This window comes from Apodemus sylvaticus, chromosome 3 (assembly GCF_947179515.1).
Source record: "Apodemus sylvaticus chromosome 3, mApoSyl1.1, whole genome shotgun sequence".
NCBI lineage: Eukaryota > Metazoa > Chordata > Mammalia > Rodentia > Muridae > Apodemus > Apodemus sylvaticus.
In genome coordinates, this window is record NC_067474.1 from 132,964,666 (window position 1) to 132,978,946 (window position 14,281).

Here is a 14,281-nt window from a genome sequence, read left to right on the forward strand (position 1 = left end):
CACCTATAATTCCACTTCCAAGGACTCCAACATTCTCTTCTGGCCTCCTCAAATGGTACTCGCAAACACAGACAGATACTCAAGCATGTAAATTAAAATTATAATTAAAAAAAACTGTTTTGGGGGGTGGGAATTGTTATTGTGTAGCCAGGAACTATGAAGATCAACACTCAAAGAATGGACTGGAGAGATGGCTCAGTGGTTGAGAGCACTGACTGCTCTTCCAGAGTTCCTGAGTTCAATTCCCAGCAACCGCAGGGTGGCTCACAACCATCTGTAATGGGATATGATATCTTCTGGTGTGTCTGAAGATAGCTAAAGTGTACTCATATAATGAAATGAATAAATCTTTAAAAAAAAAAAAAAGACTCAAAGATAAGCCTGCCTCTTCTGAGATTACCTAGCCTGGCCAGAAAAAAAAAAGTGCTGATGCTGCTCCAGTTGCAAGAAGTCTGGGGCCTCAGGTGAGCCTGCAGCTCTCTCAGGTGGCCTCTTACCTGGGTAATCAGACTCTGGCAGCACTCAGACACTCCAGCTGCCCTTGTGCTTACAGCACTGAGAACTACGTCTCATCTTCTCCTGGCCCAAGACTGAACCTGTACCTCAGCCTTTGGAAGGCAGTACATCCACAGTTTGATCTACCTAGCATCTCTTACAATAGGAAAGACTCTCTAGGGGCACAAAACTACCAAAGTCCACTTAAAGGAACCTAAACACACACACACACAGCTGCTCAATCTGGCGTTCAACATCTGAAACTTGGGAGCAGACTCTAACCAAATCTCTTCCTAGTTGAGGGTTGGAAGGATGTAGGCAGAGAGAGCAGGAGAAGAAACAAGTCCCTTCACAGACAGACTAGGCAAGGCTCAGGCTGAGCCTGGTCCCCTAAGGTATGGGGTCTGGCAGCTGAGCATACACACCCCACCATATCTGCAGCCTGTGAAAGGTCACAGGTCATCTGACCACAGAGAATGAACATCTCAGAACAAGGAGTTAGATGGGCAGAAGGCTGACCCTGTACCTGGAAGGGATACAGTACCTTTGGCAAGACGCTCCAGGCGTTTCCCATGCTCAGGTGGAACAGAGTACCTGCAATCACATGAGAGGGTCAGGCACCATCATAGGATAAGGAAAGGAAGCGAGAGACTTGCTTTCCCTCAAAAACCTTGAAGGAAAAAGATCCTGAGGGTTCCCAGTTCAAAGATGAGACAAACGTCTGAGGTGATAGGGATACCATATACCCTAACCCGATTGTTACACGTCACACACGTGTACTGAATGTATGGCCCTAGAGCTCACGAACATGTACAATCACTGTGTGCAAGCTGAAACTTCCTTAGGGCGGCGGGTCTCACTATATGGCAGCATCTTGCCTGGAACTCAATATGTAGACCAGGCTGGTCTCAAATTCATGGATCTGCCAGCCTCTGCCTCCCTGGTACTGGGCTTATAGGTAGTGGTTTGTGTGCCACCACATCGGGCTTAAGAATGTATTTCCTAAGAACACCTAGAACAAAGCAAACCCAGGAAGGCTGAGACAGGAGGATAAAGAATTCAAGGGCGGCCTGAGCTATATATAGGGAAGGAACTCTAAAAAGCAATCTATGGAAATAAAACACTTTGAAACAAAGGAGAGAGAGACTCCACAGCAGAGTGAATGCATTTCTTCTATACTCACTCACTTGGCACGATGGCTACTGAGTGAGAACTTACAGAGCAGAGTCTGTCTCCTTACTAAGGTGCTCCAGTAACAACATTGTTTCCTGATTTGGGGGAGGCGCATCACATCACTATGAAGGTTTTCATGGCGCTCCTGAAGGGTGGGAAAGGCCCAACAGAGCACGGCGGGCAGAGCACCGGACACCTTGACACTGATGGGTCCATTTTTCTACCATACAAGCTACACTGATTACCCAATAGATTTAATTACTCCTCCATGCACCATGGTGTCTGCTGCTCTTTGTGTAAAAACAAAGGAAATAGAGACACCTGGGACTATTAAAACGTCTACTAAACTGCTAAGCCTTAAATTCAGCTACCTCATGTTAACCTTCATGACTTATACTGAAGGCTATTTCCACTCAGCATGGTGGAACACGGGTGTGGCCCTGGCACCAGAGAGGCAGCACTGGCCCAGGACTGTCTCCTGTACACACCGGTGGACTTCTAAGGACATGTGCCTGACAACCCCAGAGCCCTGCACAGGCAGTTCAGAACCGGGAAGTGTTTCCCTCACGCCCCTGCCATGCCTGCCGCCGTCCCACCCAGCTCTGTCCTTCTCCCTCACAGGTCTCAGCCCAGACACTTTACTGGTCTACAGTAAAGTGAGTTTCAAAATAGCCAGACAGATGAACCTTGTCTCAAAAAGGAAAAGAAATGAGGAAAAGAAAAGGAAAGGAAATATCAGACCTCCTGTGAGGAGGGAATGAGCCAGCCTCAGCCGCTGCCCTGGGACAGTCCCATGACTCTGAGCGACTCCACTGCCCCAGGAAGCGAGGTTCCAGACAGTGCAGAGCAGGCTCACCTCTGAGTCCCTCTACTCAGCCATGCATGGCGGCATGCACCTACTGATTCCAGAATCTGGGAAGCTGAGAAGCAGAAACCTCTCAAGTTTAGGGTCAACCTGAGCTACAGGGTCAAGACCCTGTCTCACACAACAAAGAACAACAAAAGTAGAACTTGCTACTCAAAGGCACGCTGGGGTCCAAAAGCACTTCAAAAGTTAACTCAATGCAGGCTGCGGCTCCTCCTCAAGCCCGGTGCCCAGGCGGGAGGAAGCGCGGTGCTAAGCGCAGGCTGGCTTTACCAAGACTTGGGCTCTCCGAAGTGCAGGTAGTTGATGCTATACAGATCCATGTCCTCCGTGTGCCAGGCAAAGGACGTCTTCCACATGCCGAAGTACAGGTAGGGGGTGTTCACCCCCTCGATGGTGATCCCGCTCTCCTTTTCCACCAGGTCCAGGATGGTCTTCAGCCGGCCGATATTCCACTCATCGACGTGCTGCCAAGAAACCCGCACCCAGGGCACACAGGTGAGGAGACACGACACGGCAGCCTCGGGTAAGCCGAGGACTAAAGTGTGGCCTGTCGAAGCCACCGCACCCAAAACAAGTCAGTGGCCTGGCATGGAAGCACACACCTTTAATCCCAGGAGTCAGAGGCAGGTGGATCTCTGAGTTCGGTGCTAATCTGGTCTATACAACAAGTTCTGGGCAGCCAGGTCTACACTGTGAGACCCTGTCTCAAAACACTAAAGGATGAAAGATGACAGATGGACAGACAGATAGATGGAAGGTATGCAGGCAAAATTAGAAAACTAACAGGTCATCCTGACCACACCACATCCTTTCCCTAAGTGGCCATCTAGGGGCTCTGTGAGCAGGTTCTGAAGCCCATGCGGCACCCTGCTTTCCTGCCACCACCTCAGGCACTCACAGCCCACGCCTCCTGTCACTCCCACCTTCCGCCCACCTGTGCATCCTTCCATGTGGACCCTGGGACCCACTTCCTGCCCTCTGACCTTTTCCTTCACCACCCTGCCACCCATCCCTCCATGAGTGACTCCCTACCTCCGAACTGAGGTCAACAAACTCGGATTTCACTTTTTAAACTTTTCCCTTTCAATAGTTTATGCCACGTCTAAAGCCAATCTGAGATATAAGCCCTGAAAAGCCTTATACGTTTCTTTGGCCACCCAAAGACAGACCCAAATATTCCCCCTTCTACCACCATAGTAAGACAATCTGTTAGCTCAAAAGAGCACATGATCCCAAGTCTGTAAACGTGGTTAAAATAGCTCCTGGTAGAGCGGCTCACTGGAGACCTCTGAAAGCTGAACACACTTCTCTTCCTAGGTTCTCACCCTTCCATTTGATTAGTCAGAGAGCTGCTTCCTGCAGAGACCGCCCGCTCCTCTCACTTTTTGTGATCTATGCCACCCTCTCAGGAACTGATCATCTACCACCCACACACTATGGGCCCAGCCTTGAAAAGGACACCACAGCACCCATTTCCCGTGAGACGTGGAAGGTGCACACTCCGGCCACACAGAACTGCCAACAAGGAAGACAGAGCAGCGTGTCGGCAGGAGAGCGGTCCGTGCTCATCTGCCCACTCACCAGACAGCTGTTTAAGTACCTACTGTGTGCCAGGCACACACTGCAGGATTCTCAAGGGTCTCACCTGTTCATAGAGAGTACCATTCACATCTGCTCCATAGATGGGAGGATTGAATGTGAGGTTTTTCCAGTATTTACGCTCAAGTTCTTCAAATTCGCTGTATCGTGGGGTACAGTACCTTTCAAACATAAAATAACAATGTTAGCCAGTTACAGAGAACGATGCCCATAAACCCATGCTTGAATACTTGGTCCCCAGTTGGTAAAACGGGTCAAGAGTAGACTCTGTCCCGTCTGCCATTTGAGATGTGAGTGCTCAGCTGTTCCCAGCACCGTGCCTTCACTCTGCTAGTACGGGACTCTCAGCCTCTGAAACCTTGAGCCCAATTAAATGCTTCTTTTATAAGCTGCCTTGGTCACAGTGCTTTATCACAGAAGAATATGCTATTAAGCATTATGAACCATGTTAAGATACAAGCCACTATTCCAGGGACAACCAAACATTTCAAAAGAATAAGACACAAAGGCTGGGAATGTGGCTCACAGTGCTAGCCTAGCATGCACAAAGTTCTGGGGTTCAAACCAGGCATGGTGGAACACACCTGCAACCCCAGGACTTGGGAAATGGTTTCGACCAATCGAGGCGAGGTCACCTGCTACCTGAAACACTGTCTCAGAGAAACAAAATGCGGGCTGGAGACGCAGCTTGGAAGCTAGAACATGTAGTGCTCTTGGACAGGACCTGACATCACTTCCTAGAACCTGTACTGGGCGGCTCAATCCTGCCTGGAGGTCTAGTTCCAAAAGATCTAAGGACCAAGGCCTCAGCAGGTTTCCAGGTCTTGTGTCTAGAATCACAGACACACACTAACTAAAAATAAAATATACCTTTAAAAAGACAACTGTGGGGGGTTCAGGGGGGGCTGACCATATGGCTTAATGAGAAAGGTTCTCAATTTGCAAGTCTAAGTCAATGCCCAGACTCTACAGAGGCAGGAGAAAAGTGACTGGGCAGTGTGGTCCTCTGACCACCAGACAGGGGCCATGGCATATGCAATGCCCCTCCCCATCTCCTCAAACACAAACAAAAGTGATAAATAAAATTGCTTTAAAAAAAAAATGCCTCCCTGGCTGGAGAGATGCGTGGTTAAGAGCAGTGGCTGCTCTTCCTGTGATTCCCAGCACCTCCATGAGGGCTCGCAAGACTTCAACTCCAGCTCCGGGGGAATCTGATGCCCCCTTGTGGCCAGGGTGAGTACTTTGAGCACCTGCTATATACAAGCTGACCTGCAGGCAAGCACCCTTACACATAAATTTTTTTTGGTTTGGTTTGGTTTTTTTGGTTTTTTTTTTTCCGAGACAGGGTTTCTCTGTATAGCTCTGGCTATCCTGGAACTCACTCTGTAGACCAGGCCAGCCTCGAACTCAGAAATCCACCTGCCTCTGCCTTCCAAGTGCTGGGATTAAAGGCGTGCGCCACCACCGCCTGGCCATAAGAAATTTAAAACTTTAAAAAAAAGTGTTCTCCCCTTTGAACCTCTCATTTTAAAGAGGTTTTTTTTTCCTTCATTTTTCTTTAATAAATCTGTATTTGTTCTGCTTTGTAAAACAAGCAAGTGATCTTCTTGCCTTCCACGCCCTAATAGAGTCTCGCTTGCATACTCAGGAGGTTAGACAGAATGAAAGCCTGGGTTACCTGGGTTACACAGTGAATCCCAGGCAGATCTAAGACACAGTTTCTCCCTCTGGAGGCCTTGGACAGGAGGAAGCCTGGGGAAGGTCCCAGGCACAGGTGTGAACCCACTCTCCCTAAGGAACACAGTACCCTCTCCTCTCTGGAGAGGTTGTTGCACTGCAGGTCTTGGAGTGACGTGGGAGGCCAGGCTTTCAAACACAAAAGCCAAAGTCAGGAACCCAGCCACACCCAGACACTAACCCTTCCGGCATGGAAGGAGGCCGTGGAGCGGCACCAGCCAGCGCCCCTCACTCACAGCAAGGACACTGCTCCAAGCAGCTGCCTTCTCAATGCTGTGTTCCCAGCATCCTCTAGGAGGCTAACGCTCAACAGATAATTAGTGGGGCTGAAAACAGTATTTGAGGGAAAATACTTAGCAACAACAGAAATTAGGGGCAAAAAAAAAAAGCTTTTTATATATCAGGGTGGTAGGTGGAAATGGAGCTCATTTTAGTAAAGGCCTTACATGCACACAAAAAAAGGGGATAAATAATATTTTTTTTAAAAAAGGATACCAGGGTGGAGAGAATAATCTGTGTGATTTAACATAAAAATTATGTAAAGAGAAAAAAAAAAGTAAGTTGGGTCAGTGGTGGCGCACACCCTCAATCCCACACTAGGAAGCAGAAGCAAGTCTATCTCAGTGAGTTTCAAGACAGACAGGGCTACACAGAGAAACCCAGTCTCAAAAACAAAAACACAAACAAAAAAGGGAAAAAACTAACATGTGCTCAAATCACAGCCGAGAAGCCATGAGGCTGGAGGCATGGCTCAACAGTTAAGAGCACTGGCTACTCGCCCAAGGGACCTGGATCAGATTCCCAGCACCCACGTGGTAGCTCACGACTGTCCCAAGCGTTCGGATGTCCTCTTCTGGTCTCCGCAGGCACTAACTATGCACGTAGTACATACACATACCTCAGATTATGAAAGTTTTCTCCAAAAGAGAGAGGAGAGAGGGTGAAGCCCTGAGGACTCCCCACACAGCAAGCAAGCATGCAAGCCTGCGCAGGGCAGGGCACAGCTGCAGCTCAGATGGCTCAGACTTTCGTCCACACAGCATGGCACACTTCGAAAGACATTTGGATAAATTCACTCACTGGCCAGGTGTTTTAAGAGTTGTGAAGACACCCGTAAGATCTCGATTAGTATAGTGACAAGAAACAAAAGAAGGCAGAAGAGCGGAAGACACGGGGTGGGGTGGGGGAGGTGATAGTAAAGTATACTGCGCATGCCCAGGGGCTTGCAAAGGAGGTGCGCCTCCAACAGCCAGGCTGAGATCAGAATCAGTGAGCCAGCCAAGACTCGGGGAGTGAGGAAGGGGAAAGGAAGGAATTCCCCGTGGACCCTCAGGCTGATGAGGAAAGTAGGAAGTGCGGAGACTAGGAGGATGCGTACGGGAGCAGAGCGCACGGAACAAGAGACTCCAAGGCGGTGTGGCTGAGAAGAGCGGAGTCTTAGACCCGTAAAGATCAGAATGGCTGCAAACCACCGAGCAAGCAGAGACACTGGGAAGAGATCAGGGCAAGGCGGCCTGGGGAGCGCTGGCAAACTACTCATTCAGATCCAGAGCACCCTGGCAGCAGCGAGCTGGCTGCGCTGTGGCAGACAAAAGGGGGATGGGAATGTGCAGAGCCTCTTACCCACGAGCAGATGGGCCAGATCTAGTCCGAAGCGGTCCCTTTTGCCTCACCTCCAACTTTCCTCTCTAAGACTATGCAATGTTCCATAGTCAAAAACATACCAGACTGCTGGCATGGGAGCTATAGGCCATGTGTCTATACAAGAGGCCTTGGGTACTATCAACACCAACAATTTTTTTAATTAAAAAAAAAAACACCAAAAACAAAACAACAACAAACAAAACAAACAAACAAACAAACAAAAAACCTTACTCAACTGGGGCAGAGAGATGGCTCAGTGCTAAGAGGGCTTGCTGAGGACTTGAATTCAGTTCCCAGCACCCACACTGGGTCACCCACAGCTGATTCTCCAGCTCCCCTGGGTGTGTCTGACACCCTCTCCCAGCCTTGAGGGTACGTACATGCTAGTATGGATACATACAGACAAACACAAATAAAAATAAGATCGTATTTTAAGATGCATGAGACACATTGTTTCGACTGACCTGAACTTACTATAGACCAGTGTGACCTCAAACTCAGAGATCTGCCTGTGTCTGCCTCACGATTAAAGGTGTGTGCTATTATGCTGGCAAAATAAGTCTTTAAAAGAAAATCACTGGTACTAGAGAAATGAATGGCTCAGTGGTTTAAGAGCACGTGTTCTTAAACAAGAAAAAAGAGGGCTGGGTAAATTCCCAGCACCTGAACAGTGACTCACAACTACCTGTAACTCCAATGTCAGGGGAATCCAACATCCTCTCTGGCCTCCACATGCACAAGGCATGCACATGGTGGACAGACATACATGCAGACAGAACACTTACACACTAAAATTAAATTTAAGAAAAAAAATTATTGCTAGCGATGAGAAAAACAACAGGTTCACTTTGTATAAGACCAAGGGCTGGTTGGGGCTGGGGAGATGGCTCAGCGGTTAAGAGCACTGACTGCTCTTCCAGAGGACCAGGATTCAATTCCCAGCAACCACATAGCAATTCACAATTGTCTGTAACTCCAGGATACAACATCCTCACACAGACATACATGCAGATAAAACACCAATGCACCTTAGAAAAAATAATAATAAAACATGTTTAAAAAGAACAAGAACAAAGGCTGGCAGGGTAAAAGGCCTTGCAGGAAAAAGTCACTGCCTCTACGTCTGCTGACCAGAGGGGGGGGGAGAGGGAGAGAGAGAGAGGTCACTTTAAAAAAGAGCAGATGTGCTAGGCGGTGGTGGCGCGTGCCTTTAATCCCAGTACTTGGGAGGCAGAGGCAGGCGGATTTCTGAGTTCAAGGCCAGCCTGGTCTACAGAGTGAGTTCAAGGACAGTCAGGGCTATACAGAGAAAACCTGTCTCGAAAAAAACAAATTAGGAGAGAGAGAGAGAGAGAGAGAGAGAGCGCAGATGCTGGGCCTTAGCAGCAGCTTAATCCCAGCACTGGGAAGTAGAGGTTGAAGGGTCATGAACCAGAGGTTAGCCCAGGATATTATAAGACCCTGTCTCAAAAAAACAAAACAAAGGTGTGGATAGCACACATCTTTTTTTTTTTTTTTTGGTATTTTTTTTTTTTTTGGATTTGATTTTTTCGAGACAGGGTTTCTCTGTATAGCCCTGGCTGTCCTGTAACTCACTCGGTAGACCAGGCTGGCCTCGAACTCATAAATCCGCGGGCCTCTGCCTCCCAGAGTGCTGGGATTACCACCGCCAGGTTTAAAAACTTAGTAAAAGAGGCAATTCTAGGCCTAGGTGTTAAGTTGGGGGGCGGGGGGATATATTTCTACTTGCTGAGCCCCAACTGCTACGCTTAGAGGATGAGGACAGCCTAGGCTCCACAGCCGAACCGTGTCTCAAAATCACAGCGGAACAAAATGAAAAACCCCAGAAGCATCTCCACTCACTTATCACTATTGGCGATCTTGCGGAACTCACGAACGGTCATGGCTTTCTTCTGTATGTTGTACTGAGTGAAGAGGCCAGACTGGCCAGTCACCAGCTGCTGGATGGGTGCAGGGATGACCAGATCGTCAATATCATCGTAGGATGTTCGAGGCTTCCACTCTTTGGGAGGAACGACCTACAAGGCGCAGAGGAGGAGGAGGAGGCAGATGAGGCTCCGGCAAGCCAGAATCCTGCAAGTGTGTAAGCCACCATCCAGGCTACGTTCCCCCAAACCCAGGAAGTCACACTGTCAAGTGAATGCTGACCACCCTATAATCTCCGTGACCTAAACAAAACAGAACTTGAAAACCTAGGCGCCTTATCAGATTGAAGAGTAGGTTCTTGAACAGCCCACAGGGCTTTTTTGCAAACAAAGCAACAGAAGCAGATGTGCTGGCCCAACACCCATCACCCTAGTACTCCAGGCTATCTCCTACTTGAGACCAACATGACTCCCTAGTCCATGCTAAACTAGCCTAGGCTACCAGAAAACAGTAATTATAGTGGCTTTTATGAAAGAAAATAACGGATATGCATTATAAAAATCCAAACAGCTTTTATATAAAATCTAATAATTGTATCAATTTATACCTCCACTGTATGTTGAAAGCTATACTGTGGGCCACACAGGTCCTACTACTGTCTGAACGAGGCCATTTCCACTCAATTTGAGAAAACTGACAGGAGCCTCAGAGAAGACACCAAGGTCTAAGACTAGTCTTCATCTTTGGAACTGAAGTCCTTGGGGGTTTGTGTATGTATTTTTTTCTTTTTCTTTTTCTTTTCTTTTTTTTCTATGTCCAAAGAGTAAGTAAGGGCTAGAAAGAAAAGTTCAGAGATGGGCATGGTGGTGCATACCTTTAATCCCAGCACTAGGTGGCAGGGGCAGGTGGATCTCTAAATCTGAGGCCAGCCTGGTCTACAGAGCAAGTTTCAGGACAGCCAGAGCTACAAAGAGAAACCCTGTCTCTAAAACAAACCAAAACACCCAAAAAGGTAAATAACTCAGAGGTATAGTGTTAGATCAGAATCTTTAGTCCCATGAGAAACAAAAACCAAAAGTGAACATGTGCACATATACATGAATACGTGTGTGTATACATACATACACACACACACACACACAGCCAGGCATTCAAACCTGAAACCAAGCAGCTCCCCTTGGTTCAGAGGAAGTCTCTGGCATCAGTTTGAAAGAGTTCCTCCAGAAATGCAATCGCTTTACCGTGGGGGACTCAGAAAATCTCAAGAGTGACTAAACATAGGAAGGGTTGACTTGATTAGGGGTAGAGAGGATGGTCCTACTTCAGTGCATCAAGAGAAAAGAAACCAATTTCAAACTACAGAGACCAGAATCCTTATGTGGTGTGGCCAGTGGTTCTCTCCCTTGAAGAAAGTCCTTTAGGGAAACCGAATTCTATCAGTACAGGGGGCACCAAACTGAGAGGGGCAGGTGTTGGGAACTCCAGGGGCATGTAAAAGCTGTGAAACACCGAGCCTCAGGCCAGACCTGCAGACACTGGCTCTGCATTTCCCTTTCCTGTCCCACCTGCATAACAAGGATCAGCTAGACCCTGAGTCTCAGGACAACTCAGTTTTTCTGATGTTCACTTAGAAGAAAAAAAAAGTATATATATATGTATAAAAAATATATATATATATCACTACCATCCAGTTCATCTTTAGGGACTCAGGAAACATGATTGTCACAAGCTGTATGAGAGGATGATTGGACTGGAGAGAGAGAAATAACAGGAATTCAATGCAAATAAAAACCTGCAACTAATTTCCAATTACGAAGACCAGAAATAGCAGCACCGGCTGCCTAAGCAGGTTCACAAGCCCGCTGCCTACCTTGGCCAGCCCAGCCCGGTGAGCGCCTTGGGATTCTATGTAGGCAATGTACCGGCTGAAGTTCCGGAACTCTTCCATGGTGGGGTAAAAGGTCATGATCCGAGCGCTGGGGTTCAAAGTTTCCGATTCAGAGGCCATTTTTTCTTCTTTTTTTTTGAGGCTGATTTGCTTGGATTAAAAACCTGAAGTGTTAAGAGAACACAGGTAAATGACAAGGAACTGCCCCGGGATGCTTATTTAAGTGGACAAGACACACATGCCAAATCCCTTCCATGGAAAAAGAACCTGAGGAAGCCAGAAGGCGGCCAGAAGCCTGTAAGCCCAGCACTAGGGAGAGAGAAGGCAGGATCTAGAGTTAGCAAGCCAACATCTACAACAAGTATACCTGGCCAAGGGGGAAAAATGTGGTGGTACACTCCTTTAATCCCAGCACTCAGGAGGCAGAGGCAGGCCAACCTGGCTTACAGAGTTTTAGGACAGCAGGAGCTACATGGAAAAATCATTTCTCAGAAAACCAAACCAAACAAACAAAAACCTGGTGTGCCAAAACTGTCTCTATCCTGACCTCCCTTGAAAAACATTGTTTTAAGAAAAAAAAAAAGGCCCAAGCAAACAAAGCTATTATCATTTAGTTATTAAACCTATATAAAAATACAGTTGACCTAGTTACCTTTTAATTTTACCCTAGCTGCTTTAAGTTACTCTCCTATTAATGTAGCCCTGGCTGTTCAAGAACTCCCTATGTAGACCAGACTGGACTCAACCTAACTCTGCCTGCCAAGTACTGGGATTAACGGTGTGTGTCACCACAGAGCAGCAGTAATCCCTTCATTTTTATCTATTTATTTGTTTGTTTGTTTGTTTTGTTTTTCAAGACAGGGTTTCTCTGTGTAGCCGTGGCTGTCCTAAAACTCACTCTGTAGACCAGGCTGGCCTCGAACTCAGAAATCCGCCTGCCTCTGCCTCCCAAGTGCTGGGACTAAAGGTGTGCGCCACCACTGCCCGGCAGTAATCCCTTCCTTCATTAATCAGACTACAACTTGACCTAACAATCTTCCTACGGGCTCTTTTCTAGAGCACAGCTTTGTAAGACTTCAAACTAGTGACAAGTAACTTAGCTGTAGATTATAAGGCTTCAGGGGTTTCAGGTTTTAAAAGTACTTTTGATATTAAACAGTATGCTCGGAGTTTAAAACACTACAGTGAAATTGTTCTATCTAAATCAAAATGGTTTCAGCAGTACTCAATGACAGTGAAATTGTTCTATCTAAATCAAAATGGCGTCAGCAGAACTCAGTTGGCTCAAATGCACTGAAACCAGGCAATGAGCAGACAATGCAGGACAAAGCTCCCAACTGCAGAGAGAAAATACACAGAGATTTTTGGACGAGCTCCTCATGTAAGTGGTCAGAGCCTGAGCCCGGTGTTGGTCATACAACAGATCCCCACAACCAGCAAAAGGCAATGCATGCTACCAAGGAGCCAGAACTGGTATGCCCTTTACTGGACCTCCCCACTCACAGCCCAAGAGTTCCGTTTCCTCAAAGCCACTTACTTTATGGGAGAAAACTGCCCACGACCCTCCCACAACCTAGCATGGGATTTGGGAAGCAGCATGGAGTAAAACCATCCAAGAGAGCAGAACAGAAACTCTGTAACTCTTGGGCTTCCATTCCACTCAGAGTGAGATACTTTTGGCTAGGCAGTTTTCGTTAACTTTGCATAACAGATACACTGTTATCCCTGCTTTACATACCAGGAAATGTATCCAGTCCCCTCCCTAACGCATCTTCCACCACTCTCTACCTCAGCCCTCACACTTACCTGAACCTCTGCCAGAGAATATTCAAGTGTGGAGGAACTTGAAGCCTATTCAACTTAGGAGACTTTCCCCTCTAAACGGAAATTTTCAATAAATGCTACTTTTGAAATTTTTACAAAAATATAACATAAGTATCGGACTGGAGCTCCTCCCCCGGGCTTCAAAGGGGGTCATACTGTTGCTTCGTCTATCTCTAGCTCTATTTATCTTTTGTGTGTCTAGAACCCAGAACAATGCACGCCAGAAAATAGGCACTCGGTAACTGCTGAATAACTCATTTCCTCTGCTCACTTTAGCGGATCATCCCATTACGTTAACCCTAGGGTCCTGTTCCTGCGATGGTCCTGTTCCCTTGGGGAAATCTGCTCTGGGGCACCTTCCCGAACGCATTCAGTAACAAAGCAGAGTACCGGGATCTAAACCTTTGGCTCTAGAGTGAAAACTCTGAATAATGATCTGATCTCTGCCACTTTTGAACACCTTGGCTGTGTGAATGGACTGGATGAGTCTCAGTTTCTCCACCTGCAAAATGGGGATCCCAAACCCCTGCCTTGCTGGATCGTCTGCTTAACTCAGATGATGCAAGCGAAACCTAAACGCTAGGCCCGGTAAGCACTCGATAAAGGCAGCTGTTGCTAACAGTGGCCTGAAACTCCCGCACTCTCCGCCCCCGCAGCCACCCCCGCGGCATCCCTCCAAAGGCAACCGGGTTCCCAGTGTCCCCGCACCACACCACTTACAGACACTGCCCCTCCCGGCCCCACTGCTTAGGCGAGGGAGGCCCGGCCGCAGGAAGAAGAAAATAAGGCCCAGTGGGCCCGCCCCCCTCTCCCGACGCCCATTGGCCACTAGAGATTGGAAGGACCCAATCGCAAAACTCATATTAGAAGCTCCTTTTTCTATTGCTCAAACCACATGCCGATCAAGGAGCACAGAAAGACCCACCTCACCACCCTCCCCCACCGGAGCTCACGGCCAGGGTTTTGGCAGCATCAAACCTTTGGGGATCCAAAGCCCGATGGCTCTCACCTGGAGCCTAAAGCCCTAGCAGGGCTCAGGCTCGATTCCTGCTGTCGCCACTCGCCGATCCCACTGTCTTTCTTGAGGGCAAAAAACAGTGCTCCGCCTCCTTTAAAGTCGGACTCTGCGCAGCCTCGCAGAGCCTATAGTGAACCAACCCAAGAAT

At 47.8% G+C, this 14,281-nt stretch overlaps 1 protein-coding gene across 3 annotated transcripts in view; it reads right to left on the minus strand.

The window, feature by feature from the left end:
* Window positions 1-14,281, minus strand: part of Kdm4a (lysine demethylase 4A) — a 46,063-nt gene extending 31,782 nt beyond the window's left edge. The window contains exons 1-6 of one of the 3 annotated variants that reach the window (XM_052177162.1): window positions 14,125-14,281; window positions 11,274-11,455; window positions 9,380-9,555; window positions 4,182-4,296; window positions 2,807-3,000; window positions 1,040-1,089 (exon numbers count right to left, since the gene is read on the minus strand). In XM_052177162.1, coding sequence (XP_052033122.1) covers window positions 1,040-1,089; window positions 2,807-3,000; window positions 4,182-4,296; window positions 9,380-9,555; window positions 11,274-11,411 — 673 coding nt within the window. In that variant the 5' untranslated portion in view covers window positions 11,412-11,455; window positions 14,125-14,281. Of the gene's footprint in view, window positions 1-1,039; window positions 1,090-2,806; window positions 3,001-4,181; window positions 4,297-9,379; window positions 9,556-11,273; window positions 11,456-13,835; window positions 13,925-14,093 lie in introns of those variants that run through there. The other 2 variants (XM_052177164.1, XM_052177163.1) reach the window with 2 other exon arrangements.